This window comes from Anoplophora glabripennis, unplaced genomic scaffold, assembly GCF_000390285.2.
Source record: "Anoplophora glabripennis isolate ALB-LARVAE unplaced genomic scaffold, Agla_2.0 scaffold20, whole genome shotgun sequence".
Taxonomy (NCBI): Eukaryota; Metazoa; Arthropoda; class Insecta; order Coleoptera; family Cerambycidae; genus Anoplophora; species Anoplophora glabripennis.
In genome coordinates this window covers 737,235-758,348 of record NW_019416362.1, presented here as the reverse complement: position 1 = coordinate 758,348, position 21,114 = coordinate 737,235, and the positions used below count along the sequence as shown (strand labels likewise).

The following is a 21,114-nucleotide window of genomic DNA, read 5'->3' as shown; positions in this document are numbered from 1 at the left end:
TACATAAATTCACGTTTTTTCGCTTATAACTTTTTTCCGTTCATTTCCACGAGAAGACAATATCCTACTTTTTTTTTGTCTTCAAGAGACCTACAAAACTAGTCCTCGAGCCTCAAAAAATATTGATTAGATCAAAAGTTATAAACAGAAGAAGTTTATTTATTACTTTTGAATTAAACATTTATAAACTGCGTTATTATTACGAGAACGTTTTGGCATCGCATCCTCTCATTCCTTATCACTGTCTAATAACTCACACGAAATCTGGAATCGGTAAGTTGAATAGTTTACAAGTTATGGCCTTATAAGCAAATTAACTAATTCGTATTCTGGACGATCCCGAGGATCTTCCACAATCGCACTGATTTTTTTCATGGTAGATTTCATAATAATACATTGAAATCTATATATTTTTATTTAATTTCAAATTTGTAAACTGAATTTTTTTTTATTTTTTAGCCTTACTTGCAAAATGAAAGATACGACGCACGAGCGTGATATAATTATATATTATTATATATTTGGAAAGCTCATGAAAAGAGCTTTAAGTTAAAAAAAAAACGCCAAGATTCGTTGAAAAACAACGGAGTTGCAGACTGGCATATATATTATTTTCTAGCGAATTTTGCTTATTTAACGGCAGGACTATAAATATTATCGTCATTTTTTTCGGACTCGCTGTCGTTCGCTTCCCCCACCCTTCCGCCGCGCCACGTCTTGCCGAAAATCTAGCGACCCACTGACTTTTGACAACATTTCTTATGCACTTAACATACTTCCACAAACAAAATATTTTTACCTGGGAAAGTACTCGGGTTACCGGTTATGACAGTATTTTTTTCTTGCCGCTACCAATCTAATTTGTTTAACAATAGACCGTCAAATTTGACAGTCTGTAACTCCGTTGTTTTTCAACGAATCTTGATGATTTTTTTTTTAACTTAAAGCTCTTTTCATAAGCTTTCCGAATATGTAATAATATATAAACATATCACGCTCGTGCGTGGTATATTTCCTTTTGCAACGAAAATTTTAATTTTAACAGTGCGATTGTCGAAGATCCTCGGTATCGTCCAGATTAATAATTAATTAATTTGTTTATAAGGCCATAACTTGCAAACTATTCAACTTACCGATTCCAGATTTCGTGCGAGTTATTAGACATGGATAAGGAATGAGAGGATGCGATGCCAAAACGTTCTGGTAACAATAACGCAGTTTATAAATATTTAATTCAAAAGTCATAAATAAACTTCTTCTGTTTATAACTTTTGATCTAATTAATATTTTTTGAGGCTCGAGGGTTAATTTTGTAGGTCTTTTGAAGACGAAAAAAAAAGTACGATACTGTCTTCTCGTGGAAATGAACAGAAAAACGTGAATTTACGTAAAAATTATACAATTAACCACCCTGTAAACAATCTTCCTCCTATTTTTATGACTGTGGAAACTAATATGTTATTGTACATAATATTTAGCATCTATAGTGATAAATTCACCAAAATTGCCAAATGCCAATAAATTGCCAAAACAAAAAGTCGCGAAATGGTCATTTCCTGGCCTATTCTAGTTTTTCATTTATTTTTTGCATAATCGTTTATTGAAATTGGTACAGGTTTACATTATAATTAACGAAAAATTAACGGTACAAATAATAACAGTTTCACTTAAAAATATGGTTTATACTCACTTCTTAATTTCACACGCGACAGGTTACTTTAAATAACGAAAAAGAAAGTCTATAAATGGTCTCGCAATGGTTCAATTTGAGTATGGACTGTTGGTTTGTAAGTATGTGTCTATTTTTATCTACTTACGGGAGCAAGCCGGAATATTCGGGGAATGTCCGGAGAACTACAAAAAGCTTATTTCGTGAATAACTTGAAAAATATTAGGAATTTCACAAACTTGCAAAGGACCAAAGTTATACAGGGTTCTTCACGGTAAGTGGCCTATTAGACGTTTCAGCGGAACCAAAGACTATATGACTCTGAATTGTTTACGTGGGTTATCAGATATGTTCTCTTCAATGAAAATAATGCCATCAACGTAGCACTTCCGGTTATATCGGAAGTTGCTGTCTACTTTGTTATTCTAAATGGAACACCCTATATATTATTGCATTATCGACAAGATAAATTAAAAATAAGTCAAAAATGTTAATGCTTCCTTGTAACTAAATCTAACCGTTTTCCAGATAATCGTCATTTTACAAAAAATTTTACAGATGCAAGCGTTTCGAAAATTCCTTATATCTTTCTTCGTTCTGGGAGCTTTCACTTGCTTTTCGGAAAACACAAAGAACATAAGATGCACCACCTTTTGCTATCAAAATTACCTGAAGAAAATTATAATAAGTGACTCATTATTGGATAAACGCAAAATAAAATAAGTCGAACATTCTGTATACTAAGCTCGTGTTAATGGTGTTTATAGTCCTAAGTTTAAACTTACTCCAGCGAAGCCGACGCTGTGGCTAAATACGCTGATTAGCAGAAATGCTTATATAAAAACCAAAGTATCTTTGTCCTATTAAGTATTAGTCTATATGCAGTCTACTTAAGTGTAACGCTATAAAAGCTATATAAAAATCTAATTAAAGATTATTTACTCAGTTTACATTTTATTATTTTCTTCCCCATAACTCAACACTCATTTTTCACGTTACATTCTGAAAACAAAGTCGACAAAACTTTTTAAATTCAAACGGAACACCCTGTATTTTTCTGCATCATATTATAGAAAAACAAATTCTCTTTTCACCGATATAGGCGTTGTAGGAGTTACAGTTTCAATTTTCTCAGATATCTGCGGTTTACTTACATTTTCAAGAATATTACGTTAAAATATCATCAAATGTGCCTTGAAAGGCAAATATTAGTATTGTCATTCTACAAGTATCAAGTATTTTCCCGACAAGAAAAATGCAGAATAATTATTCTAATGAAGTTATTTTGAATTTACTGTATCCTTTGTATGTTTGTAAAATTCTAAATGCTTAGTAATTCACGAAATACGTTTTATTGCAGTTTTCCGACCATTTCCCTAATTTTTCCGATCCTCTCCCTTGCAGATTTTTTTCCTCATCTATCAGCAAAATACTAGTCACATGCAAAAAATTCTGCACTTCGGAATTACTGCCATCTCAAAACCTCTAGCAACTGGACTAATATGATATGAACAAAAGTAAGGAATATTGTGTGTTCAACAAAAACGAATTGGTTTTATGAAAAACTACAAGTCGATTTTTATTTTTCCAAGATTTTTTTCGACAATTTTATTAAATTGTATCTGTATGTTTTTTTATGAATAAATCTCAGTTCTAGAAAAAAATTTATTCTAATGGAAGACGTTATAAAAAATAAAAAATATTAACTGATAATATACTCATAGTTTACATTAATTCTGTCCCGGACAAAGCTCAAGATAGCCGCCATCTTACGTCTACGCCTACGTCTTATTCCTTCTAGCCGAATGCGTTCTTTCTCCATCTCGCGCAGCTCCGCATGAGTCAGAAACGCACACGTATTTATGTCGATCTTTATTTAATGCTCATATCTCTGTTTAATGTTCATATAAACATAAATAGGCAGATGTTAGAATTAAAGCTCCACCTTCAACAACACTTTGTAATTGTAGGTAGCGTTATTTGAGAGATTTGAAATTGTAGACATTTTATAAATTTATTTGTTTCATCCTGCCACAATACTTACGCAAATAAAACTAATGAACAATTTCGAGCAGTCTCTGTACATCGCGCTCGGATATAAACCTGGAAGAACCGTATTATGAATTCAATTCCTGTGAAGTATCGCTCTATTCTCTTTTACGTTCCGCGCCATCTAACAAGTGGTAGTAATTCCGCTGAACGCACATCGGGAATTCTGACAATACCTCCAATGAAATAATGGAACGATAAAAATTCAACCGCAGCCGCCACGTAACCAGCTCGCTGTATGCATAGCGGCGGTATAATAGTTGATGTAAGACGTCGAATTTTTCCTGTAAAATCGCTCAGCGCCTGTTAAGTCCTCGATAGAAAACGGCTGCATGTGGCAATCGATTTACCATCGAAATCGCCCCGGAATTTCGCGGGGTATTAGGTAGGAGACACGTATGAATAATGCACGGGCTTCCACGATAAATATCGGTGATAGTTCTGCCGCAATTTGTCTCGCGTCGGCATTTACATTGTTGCGATATTTTTTCTCTGTCGACTGGGATGTAACCCGCTGTTCCCAGCGGTGTTCAAACACGCTGTATACGTGTCATGTCCCGTGTAAAGTACATTCATAGATTTAAGAGAATGACTGGCTGCTCGACCTGAGTTACAGCCCATTAAAATTTAGTTCTCAGGGGACTTGTATTTGAAATAATTTATAAAGAAATACAATATCCAACGAGATAAAGTCCCAATGAATATAAACGCTATCTAGCATTAAGTGTAAAGACATAAGTACTAATAGAAATTAAAATATAAGGACAATATGCAGAAGCACAGAAGTACAAAGCAATAGCTGATAACAGATAATGTCAATTATTGCTATTTTGCAACATGGTAATAAATTTAAACATTTTTAACTTACAGTATATTGTGCAAAATTCAATTCTAAAACTTTTTTCCTCTTCAATATTCTTCCAAAATGCATAGGTTCCAAGATGTAAGTAAAAAACTCGCATAAAATAGGTATTTTTTAAATTTTTTAAACATTTTTGCAATCTTGAAAATGTTTCGGATCTCACCCAGATCTAGGGATCTAGACTTTTATTATGTGAGATGTACTGAAGATAGTCCAGTAAAAATTAGCTTGCCCCCTCTTACATCCAGTAAGTGGGATATTTCGACAGATCCGTCCTGGTCTACAAGTTAATTGTAGATGTTTAAAATTATGAAAACAATTTAATTTTTGTCACGTGATTAAGAACGCGTTGTGCAACCGAGCTTTTTGATATATGTAATTTTTTTCCGGTCTGGTCCGTTTGGCACAAACATTTCTTAAATGGATGAAGTAAAATCTTCACAGGTCAAAAAACATCAGGGAGAAAACTTAAACTATGCCACAAATAAGGGAAAAAACTTACTACAATTAAATCGCTTCGCTATCGACCCGATTTTTTCACCACATATTTAGGGTGTTATTTGCTTTTGGAAAATATGAAAACAAGTTATAAATTAAAAATTACTGAACGAGTTAATTGAATTGGATTTCTCTTAATTTAATAATAAACATTTGCGAGAAATTTTAATTAATTTAATTATTAATTATTATTAATGAGCAAGAGAATAAAAGCATAAGCTTTATTTGTTAATTTGGAATTTCTGTACAAATGGAGGTACAGAAAGGAGCAACTCAGGGGAAAATTAAATTAAAATATTATTTTATATTTAAACAGAATTAAAATTTTTGTACCTATGTTTATTAACCTATTCAATTTTGTCCTGTAATTATCAGTTCGACATAATTTAATTTGGTACTTTTTATTTACTTGTGTTTTTAAATGAAAACTAGTGTGATTGAACACAATGAACTTTCTCAATGTGATATTTCTTGTTAAACAAAAATATATTTATGAGAACATACATTTTTCTGATCCTTGACCCAATCTGTTATTGAATATTTAAATTTTTTATCGTTCTGGCTCTGGCAAAGATCACAGTTGTATACAAAAAATATTCGTAATGATTGATGTTCGAAGTGAATTAATTTTGTAAATTAATGTAAAATGGGAAACATGTTTTGTCTAATTTTTTTAACAGTAATAGGTATATAATATTTGATTACACTAGTTATTACAGTGCAATTCTTGAATTGCTTTAGCTGTAATGTTCCACATAAATTTTATGTCTATCCTCTTTGTAAATTTCTCTATTTTCTTTCCTTATATCATAAACTCAATCAGTTAAAATCGCTGCAACTCTTATGGGACTGATATATCAAGTAGTTTTCGTTTTCTTGCTTTGTAAAACATCACAAACTGAAACTATATTGATCACCATTATCTTCATAAAGATGTATAAAGGATAAACATTCTTAACTTTTCCTGTCTATGAAACTTACTCATTTTTGTATGCAATTGATAGCTGCAGATGTCTGTACCATAGTTTAAAAAAATCTATTAAATACACAAAAACCTTTTTTAAGCCTTTTACTTAAATTCGTCGTGTTTGTTTTGTTATACCGGTTTTGTCCTCACTAGCTCCATCGCTCTTACACATATTGGGGCAGGTGATCTCTCTTTCTAAGGCCTGCGCATGTAACTTATGCTTTAGGGTTTGGAAAAGGTAAACATATTTGTCAACTTTGACGCCCTATAGTGGCTAAATGAAGCAATTTTTGTTAGCCTCAAGAATCTGTGGCAGTTTCATGTACATTTGATATTGGGACATCCAGTAAACACTCAAATATTTCCAATTCCCATGAATTTCACAAAAGAACGTCTGACTTAATCACCGCCTGGGCAAAAACCATTCGCAAGTCCAGACGTAGAGCGTCGATTTATTTGAATTTTTCGGCTAGGAATTATCAATCAGTGTCACAGTGCGATCCGGCAATTTCCCGACCGTAAACCTAAAGATTAATTCTCCCCCTCCACTTCATTTTCTCCTCAGTGTTTATAATAGTAGGCAGTTCAAGTGGGTGCTTTAAAACCCGCGAAATTTCCCCGAGAACCCGTTAATTCGTTCCCACTCATCGATTTTTTACGCAAAAGTGAAACTTGTTGAATATTGAACGCGATTTCCAGTCAGCAAATATTAATTTACTGCCCCTTCTAACACATACTAGGGTATATCTATATTTTTAATGAATAGTAATTTACCGTCCCCGCACACACACTATAGCTTTACTAATCGGACTGTAATTATATTATTGTATGACTTTGCGATAAGTACCTATATTATTATTTTACAATTATGAAAAATTTATGGGTTTTTAAAAAAATGTATATTTGTATGATTTACTAAATACATATTTACTGATATTGGTGTGTGGACTAATTTATGTTTTAAATAATTATTTTTCTGTTTAATAAATATATATACAGGGTGTCTCATAAGCACATGATCAAAAAGGTACTGCGACATTCTTTGGTTCAAAAGAAGACGATTTGACCTAATTTTCATTAAGAAAAAATGTCAGGTTCCTCTGCTATTGACTGTCAAAGTTCTTGAAAAAAAAATATGTTTTTTGTAATATCTGGATTTTAATGAAACTTGCTGTGGACTTGTTCCTAAGTAAAACTCATGTTTTGATGAAGCAACCGCGTCCATCAGCCTTGGGCTAGTGGTAAATTCTTGAGTGTCTTGGTACAAGAATTACCAGAACTTTTTATTTGGTCGCTGGAATTAATTCATTTTATTTTTATTGATTCGAGATTTTCGTGGTCTTGGTAAAATCTTGTAGCATTCATAGTTTTTACGCAATTTTTTTTTTCAGCATTATCACTACTACTCAAGTACAACAACTACTCACTACAATTACTACTATTGTAGTAATTGTATCGTAGGGTTTTGCGAAGACAACTTGGGTGGGAGTGTACGCGTCTACGCGGCGCGATATCCAAATCGACGGGTTCCAAATTACCGATTTACACGGATTGGAGAGTTTGCGGGAGACTGGGCAATTTTGTGTTCGAGCCGTTGACTGTGTGGGTCGGCCTCAAGCAGCTTCTCCATCCTTATCATGCGACGTCTATTCAGGAGCTTTTACTATACCATTTTGAGAGAAGACTTCGCCAATTTCGCCCCTTTATTTAAGGAGCGTCGGCACGCGATCCAAATTTCACCAGCCGAATTTTATTCACCATTACGCAGAAGAAATCCCTCATGCCTGGCGTATTAACCACTTTCAGGTAGAATTTCCAATAAATGTTTGGGCCGGGATCATCGGTGACATCCTTCTGGGTCCTTATGTCATGCCGCGCCGCTTGAATAGCGAAAATTATTTCAATTTTTTGACGAATACTTTTCCGGTTCTAATGGAAGATGTCCCTCTCGATCCAAAAATGTTGAGGATGGTTCAATTCAATTTCAATCGAAGGATCCAGCTATGCATCCAGGAAAATGGGGGGCATATCGAACATGTCTTGTAATTCCACCATCATCTATCGTATATATCATCCAGTTTCAATAAAGAGAATTATGTCTTTCCTAAGTACGTCTTTACATTTTTTGAGAGTTAACAAAAAATAAATCTAATGAAGTAAAATGATATTCAATCGGCGAAACAAGAATGGTCAAATATGTAACTTTTCCATTTTATTACATTTATTTTAGTTTTCAGTTTCAATTTTCGTGGCTGAAAACATACATAGGTATTGTATTCTCGAACTTTCCAAATTTGAATAGGACATTGCTAATACAATGTTAAACTTGTTCTCACCGCCGTTCTTGGTGGGGAAAATTCGAAATATTTGGAATTATTCAATTTTCGTGGCTGAATACATACATAGGTATTGTATTTTCGAAACCGAGAGAGTTGCGTTAATCAAATTTGGACAGGACATAGCTAATACAATGCGAAATATTAAGAAAGATGATATTTGACAACAATGCATGTCGTAGCTCCCAATAGAGTGTGCATTGGCGGCTAGAGCGTGAGGTTATTTGAGGTTATACTAGCCTGTCCAGTGACGGGGTATGAATATTACAAAAAAAATAGTTGACAATTGAATTTGAGAAAACATACTTGTGGTATGCATTTCTACAAATCAAAGGTAACCTCGTTTGAATGTACCTAACCCTTATTCAACGCTACACTCTGTATAATTAGCTCTGAAAACTAATTTTTCCTTTTGTTACAGGTAAGAGGTGCTTTGTTTCTCAACATCTGCCCTAATTAAGGAGTTACACGCCTGTTCGTGAGTTTTTAATTGCCTTTTCTCATTATGTAATTGTGTAATTAGAAGTAACTAGTTCTTTAAAGCTAATTTTCTCTTTAATGGTATACAAACTCGATTTTGTATGCCTCTTAATGTTCTCCAGGAAGTTAAATAGTTAAATGTAAAATATATATATTTCGGAATGCTTGAAAATGTATATTATAATAGTGCCAGAAACTTGACTTCGAATTACAAAATCTTTAAAATCATAGGCCGTTTCTTATATTACTACTATTTTAATAATTTCCAAACAGTTTTCTACTGTAAATAATTACTTTTCTGTTCGTAGAAAGTTTTGGAGTAAGTCCTCTACATGACATTGAATCTTTGATAGTTACAATAAAAAAACGAATGTTTTATTTTCTATCCTTGCGTTCAATACATTTTAACAAACATAAACAAGAATTGTTGAGCGAAATATTTACATAATACTTAAAGGCTACCCCGCCCCATCCTTACAAACCACTTGGAGAAGTGATTTCCACATCTGGAAGGGTTTTGTCCTCATCAGAGCTTGATGCAGGGGTAACAGCCGAGAAGGACGATGAAATGCCTCCATCGTAAGAACTTTCAGTGACTGCTTCACCGCTCCTTCCTTCTACAGAAATGGAATCGCCCTCAGCGTGCACAGCGTCAGTAGCGGGGGTGGTGGCGGAGACACCACTTTGGAAAGCGTCTCCAGAGCCTATTCCAAAGGATCCTCCTAGGGAACTGAAATCACCAAAACCGGATCCGCTGCTGATTCCACCTATGATTGGGCTGATGGTGCTGCTGATGATGCCGCCAACGGGCAGGGCACCACTTACTGCTCCAAAGCTGCCGTCGAAGGAGCTAATGGGGCTGAGCGTGCTGCTGACTGACCCGAGTCCTCCGTAAATGCCGTTGATGGGACTGAGGGTGCTGCCGATTCCTCCGAGACTTCCGACTACACCAGAGCCAGGGCTGACGACGCTACTCACTCCTCCAACGGCCCCATCGAAGCCGCTGCTCACGGCGTCACTGCTGATGCTACTTACTCCGCCAAGGCCGTAGTAGTTGCTGCCGAGGCCGTAGATTCCTGGAGGAAGACATTGGAAAAATAATGACTTTGGAAAAAATGAAACTATAAGTACCAAATGTGTAGGGGCAGTTTTTTTTTTGACTATTTTATCTACTATGAACAAAAATTATTTTCTGTACTTTTAAATGATATTTTGAAGGTAATAATTGGAGACTGTTGCAAAAACTTACGTATGATATTTTAAATCCAACACCTTATACGTGTTCACATATTTGTTACAACGCTTACAGGTTTACAGTTACACAAGGTTTCATGGGTCAACCTCTAATAGTATAGTAAGGGTTTTGTACTGAAAATTTAACATCGTTCCTTTACAAGTCAAATACAACTTCTCAAATCAAATTTTGCACTTTAAATTCAATTTGTTAGTCCCAACAGCATAGGTTTATCCATTTGTCCCAATATGATTGGCTCAACACTTCTTTCCCTTATGAAGATTGTAACACATTATTCTTTAATTTGCCTTTGTGACAGTTTAATATAGTGAATTATTGTTATTTGATAAAAGGGGTTCCATGTCTGTCTGTTTGTTTACTTTACTGTTATTTTTATCGTAAGGAAGGTGATAGTTGAATTAGTCGTAATTGTGAGTGATGATTAGTTTCCAGTATATTTTTTTGTAAATAAACAATAAGGCGAATGTGATTTACAAACGGGTGAATTTGATTTGTAGAGGTCGAATTTGAGGAATAAATTCATGTCTCCCATATTATCAGATATAGATTTGTTGCTGAAATCCGGCATTTTAAACGTTCGTTTGTTTTGTTTATGAGAGTATCGTGAAAGCTTTAAGAAAAATACTTAGAAACTTTTGCATTTACCATTATAATAACCTAGACAACTATAAACTCGAAATATAATTGTACAAATATTCTGAAAGCATCATAAATTCAATAACAAAATGGATATAACTGAAATGGACTGAAGGGAACGTTTCTGTGTTTAGTCAATATTTATTTCTTGAAAATTTGAATAAAACGGATGGCATTTCTTCTGTTAATAAAATATAATATTTTCTCTTCCGCTGTCGTGAATTATAAGGTTTATCAAAGAGGATTTCACTTTTCCGACCTAAAGCTGAATTATATGATTCAAAGTTGCGTAACCACGAACATATCAGGAAATACCGCCTTCAAATAATAATCATTTACATTTATTCATAATTAGTATTCCACATTCCACACATTAACTGTAAAATATAATTTCGTTTTCTATTAATCGTCTCCATAAATATGACGTTTTATTGACTCCAAACCTTCATAAATTTCGATTTACAGTGGGTGTCAGTCTCATTAAAAAATAACCCAGTCTTCAGTGGGTTTGCGATATATTTGTTTTATTTTTAATTAATTTATTCATTTGCGGTATTTTGTGAAGATTTTTTTTTAATTTAACATTTCGCTGTTTATACGAGATGTTGTAAAAGAGAAGGTCAATCACGGAATCTTTGGGCTAAAATAATAGGATTACTCTTGTGTCAATTTACCCTATTTTAGGGATGTTAGGTAGAAAGGGTTAGATTTAAGGATGTTAGGGGGTACTATATACAGGGTGTCGCGCTTAAATATGATACAAGCCTGTAATTTTTTTATTTTTTGGCCGATTTCAAAATTTTTTATTTTGGAATGTGGCCTAAAAAACAACTGTAGAACTATGGAATTGTTATTGGCAGGATGGGACAGAATATTTTGTTTTTTAAAAAGATTTAACTTCGTTTGCGCCATCCTGAGGTAATGATAATAGTCCTATTATTTANAAATTGGCATTTTTTACACATTAAATAATATAAAATCAGTTTAAGATAAATAGAACAGTCTAGTACGAGGTACCATATAACAGAGAAACAAATTTATAACAATAATTAAAATGTTCAGTGTCAAGCTAGCTGTGATTTAATTTTAGCTTACTTTGTTTTTTATTGCAATTTATACTTTTGCTGAACAAACTGATAGTAGTAGTTTTGGGTTATTGTGAAGGAAATTGTTGTGCTACATAATATGCTGAAAGATTTCCTAATTGAAGAACTCCAAATCACAAAACATTTGCTAATGCGGAGAGGCGCCTTCGGGAAACAGGACGTTTTTTACCTGTAACATTAAATCGTGGATAATGTACGGCCGGAATGATTCAGCTGGAGGAACAAATTTTGGAAAGGGTCGAAGAAATTCCTCAAGTAAATAAAAGGCGATTAGCGGCAGGGGTTGGCTTTCAAAAAGTTCCTTTAATGGAGTATTAAAAGACCAGTTATTACAGGTTACAGGTTTTACAGGGTACAGGTAGGTATTACAGGTTATTACAGGTCTAACAGGTGGATAGGTAGAGGAAATAATGCCCCTTNGCTTTCAAAAAGTTCCTTTAATAGAGTATTAAAAGACCAGTTATTACAGGTTACAGGTATTACAGGGTACAGGTAGGTATTACAGGTTATTACAGGTCTAACAGGTGGATAGGTAGAGGAAATAATGCCCCTTGAAAATAGCCACCTCGATCCCCGGACCTAAACCCATGTAATTATTTCATTTGGGGAGCGTTGAGGACCACAGTTTATAATAACTTTTCAGTAAATACAGAAAACGAATATGGGAAAGAATACATGAAATTAATGTTATGAGAGGTAATGTACAATTATTGGATAATTTCTAATTTTCGAAGAACTAATGTTTGCGTTTAAGAACAAGGAAGTAAGTGAGCATTTACTGTAATATTATTTAATGTGATTACAAATATCAATTTAGGTTTATTTAAAATGTTAATGTTGACTTTTATTTTATTGATTGATAATACTAATACAAAAAATTTGTAGTTATTTTTTTAATGTGACGTTTTTTCATTATTATTCCCTGCTTTGAGGCTGCAGTTATAAATTATTTTTTACAAATCGGAATTTTTGCCTTTATTTAATGTATAAAAAATGCTAATTTTACTCGAAATCCATAAACGATATCAAAATTTTGTAAGAGGAAAAAATTCTTCCAAATAGTACTTATTTTTAAAAATGTAAATTCTGTCGTCATTGGCATACACACAAAAAAGTTACGGGATAGCCAGTGGCGCACAGGCACTAGAAATAGAACATCCTGTATATGTATTCTCTCCAAATTCTATATTTACCTTGCCCTTATATAAAAAAATAAGTGTACCAAATTTGAAGTTTCTAAGAAAAATAGTTTTCAAAGTATTTGAAAAAAATAGGTATCTATTCTATATTTAGAAGGCTATATCTCAGTAGGCGTGCACTTTTGTATATAGGTAAGTTAGGTTAAATAGTCTTATTTTCATCCAAGGAACCTGTGGTCAAGTTGTCCATCTTTTTCAGGGACACCCTGTATGTAGACCTGTGGAGGTCATATTGGCAGAAATGAACAAAATATTTTTACTTCGTGTAGAACTTTGGAAGACACATTGGCATATTTGTTGTGCAAAAAGCGCAACTTCATTTGCGTCTCCTACGGCAATAATAATAGTTTGCGTGTTTAAATTAATAGAAAAGTCCCTTCATTATATCCAAAATGGTGGTGACCATATTGTTTTTGTAAAATAGTAATTCAAATTTTTAGTACCTTGATTAAATTCACCTCCATAAACAATTCCTGGGTTGTTGTAGTGTTGCTTGCTGCTGGTGTGGTATACTTGTGGTACTTTGACAACGACGGGGTGTGGTACTCTGACTGCGACAGGTGTGGGTACGTCTACTTTGTAGGGCTGTGGGACTGGTACTTTCACATGGACTGGTACCTTGACTAGTACTGGTTTCTCAACATCAACTTTGACTTGCTTGGTCTGATAGACTGCATAGGGCCTGGGGACTTCGACGGGGACACTGGGAAAAACATCTTGTTTTGAAAGATACTAACCTTTGCAAAGAAATTGTGTACAAACATTCAGTTTATTTTTAGGTGACGCAGGAGCAAAAACCTTGTAAATCTTTCCAAAGCTGCTGTGTTTTTCCATAGTTAGGTTTGTTGTGTAAGTAAATTATTTATATACTGTATTGGACACTTTGCAGGTGTCCAATACACTATTAATTAGGTTAACGGATTTAGCTTTTTTTAGAAACGTAAAGGTTAAGGTTATGAACCTCCAGCATTAGTATTTTCAATAAATTGTTAAGCTGATGAAACTGTGTTGGTGGAAAAAGCAATTTAAGATTTGACATTAATTATTATTCAAATTTTAGTCTATATTATTATAAATGTAAAAAATATGTTTCAAGGTATTCTTTAATTTAAATAATTTTTAATGTCAATAATATTCTTTTTATATTCAAGCCACTTCTTTCCCAGTAACTACAACGACGCTATACAGCGTGTCCCACTAGTGCGGGAAAGTCCAATATCTATGTTAAAATGAGGAATATATGGATTTTTCTTTTTATTGTGTTGCCACATTTCTCGGAATGTACAAATTAAAAATATATTCAACTATACAGGGTGTTCCACTATTCCTGGACAGACACCAACTTTGATTTTTTAAATGGAAACACACATTTTTTATATTTTTTTCGGATTCTACATAAAAAATAAAGGGTACTTTGTATAGAATAGTTCTATTCAAATATTCACAGTTTTTGAGATATCTCGCTTGAGAGGTTTTTCTAGTCGACATTGGTTGCTTATATTTTCTGATACTGACAGGTTATACTAATAGCCACTAAGCCCATTTTTTTATCAGATGTTTGGTGAGGATGAATCTTCCGAATCATGCGTCAAAAACTGGCCTGCGTTATACAGGGTAACCAAAATATCATGTCAAAATTGCCAATTGAAAAATTGAAAAATCTCGATATTTTTAAATGCAACGCCCTGTATATTTTCATACCATGAGATGTAGAATTAAATTCTTTACAACTTTGCTATACCTGCTCCTATACCAAAATTCATTAGTTTTTCATGAAATCTCATTTCTATGAAAAAATGCGAAGTTTACAAATAGCTTATATGTAAAATAACGTAGTAGGCTCCTGTCAAATGATAATCTGGAAAATTTTCGATTCACATAAGGTTTAATAGAAAGAAAGGTTTAATAGAAGAAGAGAAGCCCATGGTAACTGTTTATTGGCAAGTCGTATTTACCAAGCTAATAATCCAGATTTACAAAGATATCCTCGTACAAAGTGTTTTGTAAAACTGAAGGAGAGGTTTGAAAGAACGGCAAATGCAAATTATGAGAAGACAACAAGAACACACGCATGTGGTAATCAGGATAGTCAAATTGACATTTTGGAATGTGCAGTCCAAAATCCATCTACAAGTGTCAGAGAAATTAGTGATGAAATTAGTATTTCCAAAAGTGTGGTTAATAGAACGTTAAAGAAAAACAACTTCCACCCCTATCATTCTGAGCATCACCAATTCTTAACACAGCAAGATTTTCAGAAGCGAGTACAGTTTTGTGAGTGGGCAACTATAAAGCTACAACAAGATGAATTTTTTTTTCAAAGGTGTTATTTACTGACGAGTCATCCTTTGCCAATACTGGTCGAGAGAGTCGACATAATTATCACCATTACGCCGATCATAATCCCAGATTAATAAGACAAGACGATCATCAACACCGCTTTAAAGTCAACGTTTGGGCGGGAATATGCGGAGAATATGTCATTGGACCACATTTTCTTGAAGGAAACTTAACTGGTAATGGGTATTTGCAATTTTTACAAAACGACTTGCTCCAATTGCAGGGACATATTCCTCCGGATGACTTAAACAGTCAGTGGTTCCAACATGATGGTGCCCCTGCACATTCCACACTGGCGGTAAGTTTTCTCATTATGTAAGTTATGTAAATTCATAGAAAAACTGTTTCAGGTTAGAGAATACTTAAATGATTTGTATCCAGATAAGTGGATAGGTAGCCAATTCCATGGCCTCCCCGATCCCCAGACCTGTCTTGTCTTGATTTTTTTTATGGGGCTATATAAAAGACAGGGTGTATGAAACTCCTCCGACAGATGTAGAAGATTTACGGGCAAAGATAAGAAATGCTTTTTTGACCCTAACTCCGGAAATGCTGCGAAATGTGTCAAGCAATTTTCGTCGTAGAATTGCTCAATGTCTATAGAAAAATGGCAGACATTTTGAGCGGTTACCTGTTAATTACTAATTTAACTAGGTCTTTATTACTTTTGTTAGAAATGCACGATGTTAATTTACTGTTTTGGAGACTGCATGCGTGTGTTCTTGTTGTCTTCTCATAATTTGTATTTGTTGTTCTTTCAAACCTCTCTTTCAGTTTTACAAAACACTTTGTACGAGGATATCTTTGTAAATCTGGATTATTAGTTTGGTAAATACGACTTGCTAATAAAAAGTTACCATGAGTTTTACTAATTATTCTATTATTTATTTACTAATTCTTCTTTAGAGTAATTCATTTCACAATAATTGTGAGTAATAATTATTATTACTGTCGCTTTTCTATTAAACTTTATGTGAATCGAAAATTTTCCAGATTATCATTTGACAGGAGCCTACTACGTTATTTTATATATAAGCTATTTATAAACTTCGCATTTTTTCATAGAAATGAGATTTCATGAAAATCTAATGAATTTTGGTATAGGAGCAGGTATAGCAAAATTGTAGAGAATTTAAATCTGCATTTAAAAAAATCGAGATTTTTCAATTTTTCAATTGGCAATTTTGACATAATATTTTGGTTACCCTGTATAACGCAGGCCAGTTTTTGGAGCATGATTCGGAAAAGTCATCCTTACTAAACATCTGATAAAGAAATGGGCTTAGTAGCTATTAGTATAACCTGTCAGTATCAGAAAATGTAAGCAACCAGTATCAACTAGAAAAACCTTTCAAGCGAGATATCTCAAAAATTGTGAATATTTGAATAGAACTATTCTACACAAAGTACCCTTTATTTTTGATGTAGAATCCGAAAAAAATATAAAAAATTGGTGTTTCCATTTAAAAAACCAAAGTTGGTGTCTGTCCAGGAAAAGTGGAACACCCTGTATAGTTGAATATATTTTTAATTTGTACATTCCGAGAAATGTGGCAACACAGTAAAAAGAAAAATTCGTATATTCCTCATTTTAACATAGATCTTGGACTTTCCCGCACTAGTGGGACACGCTGTATAAATGCAGAAATAAGTAGGGATTAATTAAAATCTGTTACACAACTTATCCACTTTACCTGACAGCAACAGGTACTGAGACCTTATATGGCACTTTGACGGCGTACGGTTTGGGTACGTCCACTGGTACTTTCACTTGTACTGGTACTGCGTAAGGCTTGGGAACATCTACCTTGTAGGGTTGTGGTACAGGGACGGTTTTCGTTACAGTTACTGGTACTGGTGTGGGCACTGCTACCGGTACTTGTTGGCTCAGATGGCGGTACTCGTGAGTTTGGGACACCACGACAGGCGCGACGGAGCCGACAGACACGGTACCGACGGCAGGGCCGACGGTACTGAAAGCTGGGGCGAAGCTGCTCAAACCTGAAATGCAGAGTTTAAAATCCATAAGCATGAGTTTAAAAAAAAGTCTCAAATATTGTGGAGAGTTTGAGACTCTTGTTTGAAAGCCAATAAATTGTATAAGCTGTTAAAAAAATTAGCTTCTCACTGCAGTGATCTCGGAAACGGTAAGAGATACGAAGTAGTTTAAATTGGGGCAAAGTTGCATAGTCAGGGGACCAACATTATGCCTCTAAAAAATCAAGGCTAACATGATTTTAACCTTTTATGAAGCGATATTGAAAAAGGACGAACACTTTTTCATGGCAACTTTTTGGCCTCTATCGAATGGCATAATCAATCTTTATATGTAACGTTTCGTCTTTTCAGGATCATCATTAACTTCATTTTTTTAAATACGACCCTGGAAATTTTATTACATTTTTTGCAAACCCTTATAACCCTCAATACTGTACTGCCTCAGCCCGAACCAGATTCAGACGTTTTGTCTCAAAAAATTCATCTTCGATGTATTCAGTCCAAATTTATCTAATTTTTTTAGATTTATATGTTTATTGAATTATCTATCGTACACTATAAGTGTCGTTAGACCCCATGAAATCCACCTAGTTATTTAAACTATTACCATCACACGTTACAATAAAATATTATTAGAGTTTTAATCATATTGCTCATATTTATTTCTAGGTTTCTCGAGTGCTCAAATTTCAAACAAATTTAGGAGAAAACATTAACTATATTTATAATAATGAAGTGTTTAACTCTAAAAAAATCTGAATATTATTCGATTCTTGCAATTCTCGACTGTATGAACTATGTTTAAACTAACTTTAATGCGGTCAACTAACAAACATAAAATGTAGGCTGTTAAAAGAGACGCTTTAAAATCGAAGTATCGTAGTATAATTTGCAATTAGCAACGTAACATCCAATAACAGCACCTCGTAAATAAAGACCAATTAAAATTGCAAAGAAACACTTGAAATAGAGAAATTGCTTGATATTTTTCTATTCGAGAATTTCCTAAAAATTCCAGTTTTTTATCCAAACAAAAGGATCCTTTAATTGAATTAAAGAATAATTCTTTTTTCCGCACTTAGTTTTTTAATTTGATTAAATTTTGTTTCTTTTCGTTGGTTACTTATGAAAAATTATTATTTTTGTTATTTTAAATAAAACATATTTAACTTTTGATAATTTGTGTTCGAAATCTACTAATTTAAAATTTGAGACATTTTAATTATATTTTATAAAATATTTTAATTTCATACGTTTATTCCAATAAAATACATATACAGGATGTTTGTAAATAAGTGTGAAATATTTTAAGGGTTGGTTGTCGAAGCTATTCTGTGAAAAAANTTCCAGATCCGGACGATCCGTTTAAAAGAAATACTCTTTCAAATATACAGGGTGTTTGAATATGTGCGAAATATTTTAGGGAGTGGTTGCCGAAGCTGTTTTGTGAAAAAAAGTTCATATAAACACAAGTCGAAATATGCTTCGTTTCCGAGATACAGTGTTTAAATTTTAATTTTTTATTTATTTTTATTAATTATTTCAGAGTTTTAAAGATATTGACTCGAAATTTGATGGTTGTATTTTATTTAGAAATATTGACAGCAACCTACTAGATAATGTATCAATAGAAATTAAAAATACACAACTTGTAATAAAATAAGTTTTATTTTTTCCTTCAAAAACGGTGTATCTACGAAAAAAATTGAAGATTCAGAATTGATGACGGATTTCTAAAAATATATCAATATCAACACGGGGAAAAGTCAGTGGCGTACCTTTTTTTTAATTAAAAACATTTGTGGAATTCTCGCACGTACGCCACTGGTGCAAGTAGAAATATTCGGATCACCTCAAAAATGGAACATCTATCCCTCCAAAGAGTTTTTCAAATTTTAAGTCAATATCTTTAAAACTCTGAAATAATTAATAAAAATAAATAAAAAATTAAAATTTAAACACTCTCGGAAACGAAGCATATTTCGACCTACTACAAAATAACTTCGGCAACAACCCCCTTAAATATTTCGCACTTATTTACAAACACCTTGTATCATGAAAAATATTTTAATAAGCATTTTTTAGGTGTTTCTATTACGAGTTTCTGCAATTTTACCACTTTTTCCAATTTTTCTTATTTTTGCTTCGAAAAAAACTGTTTTTTTCGCAATTTCTCCAATTTCTCTCCGAATTGTTACATATCTAGGTATCGTTAAGCTCTTAAAGCTTCTGTAATGTTTGGAACTATGTTTATTGCATTTTAAATTTATAAGACATGATTCTAATGCAAATAATGTTTGTAATTGAAAAATTACAGAAAGACTTTGGTGCATAATCTACATATTATCCTCATGGAATATTAAAAAGATAAATGGCGGCTATGAAAAAAGAACAAAACATACCTGACGCTCCAGCAGAAGATACACTGACGTCAGACACCAATCCGCTGCCGACCCCGCTGATTATCTCGCTGCCTATTCCACTACCCAGCCCGCTGCTGACTCCGCTCACCAATCCACTGCCGATACCGCTACCCAGCCCGCTGCTGACTCCGCTCACCAATCCACTGCCGATTCCGCTACCCAGCCCGCTGCTGACTCCGCTCACCAATCCACTGCCGATTCCGCTACCGAGCCCACTGCTGGCTCCGCTCACCAATCCACTGCCGATGCCGCTGCCCAAACCGCTGGTGACGCCGCTGACTAATCCGGTGCTGATTCCACTGCCAAGTCCGGTGGACACTCCGCTGACGGAACCAGAGTCGAATACTGTGCTCACCCCGGAACTTAAGCTACCAGATGAGCCAAAAGCGGCTCCGCCCAAAAGGGCGCTGCTGGAGTCGTAGGAAATGGCGGGTGTGAAAAGACCAGAGCCAAGTGTCGAGCCGGAAACCACAGGAACTCCCAGTGAAGCTCCGTAGAGTGATGCTTCCAGGCCTAGACTTCTTTTTTGGTTGGAGGGGGTGATTTTGGTCGTCTTGGCTTCGGCCAAGGCGACGAAGATCACGAAGGAGCACCACTGAAAGAAAAAAAAAATGATTAGAAACTATTGGAAATAGAAAACATGGATGTATAAACGTATAAATCATTAAATAATACACTAGTAATGCATTATCTAGATTAATCGAATTTGGATTATCTGATAATCTACTTCGGTTCTTTAAAACTTATTTCAAAGATTGACTTTGTTGTGTTGCCTATAATGGGTTTAAATCTGAACTATTTGCGGCTGAATAAGGTGTTCCTCAGGGATCTACTTTTGGACCCCTATTATTTTTTATATTTATTAATGACTTTTACAAATATTGATAAGTGTAGCAGTGCTGCTCTTTGCCGATGATAAAAATTTATTGTAAGATTGAAAATGTTAGCAACTATGAGTTTTTACAATTAGACTAGGGTGGATCTGTTTTGAGGTTGATGTGAGAGGGGGCAAACAATTTTTTTCTGGATTACCTTCAGTACAACTCACATAATAAAAGTGTAGATCCCTAGATCTGGGCGAGGTCCGGAACATTTTCAAAATTGCAAAAATGTTTAAAAAATTTTAAAAAATACCTATTTTATCTGGGTTTTTTACTTATATCTTGGAACCTATGCATTTTGGAAGAATATTGAAGAGGAAAAAAAGTTTTAGAATTGAATTTTGCACAATATACTGTAAGTTAAAAATGTTTAAATTTATTACCGATATTGCAAAATAGCAATAATTGATGAAAA

The 21,114-nt window shown here is 33.9% G+C and overlaps 1 protein-coding gene across 1 annotated transcript in view; it reads right to left on the bottom strand.

Moving 5' to 3' along the window:
- Nucleotides 1-9,214: 9,214 nt before the first annotated feature.
- The window catches only part of LOC108907433, a 16,634-nt gene continuing 4,734 nt past the window's right edge, over nt 9,215-21,114 (bottom strand). The window contains exons 2-5 of the mRNA XM_018711105.2: nt 19,798-20,413; nt 17,092-17,398; nt 13,501-13,760; nt 9,215-9,937 (exon numbers count right to left, since the gene is read on the bottom strand). Of these exons, the coding sequence (XP_018566621.1) occupies nt 9,336-9,937; nt 13,501-13,760; nt 17,092-17,398; nt 19,798-20,413 (1,785 nt within the window). The 3' untranslated portion in view covers nt 9,215-9,335. The remainder of the gene's footprint in view (nt 9,938-13,500; nt 13,761-17,091; nt 17,399-19,797; nt 20,414-21,114) is intronic.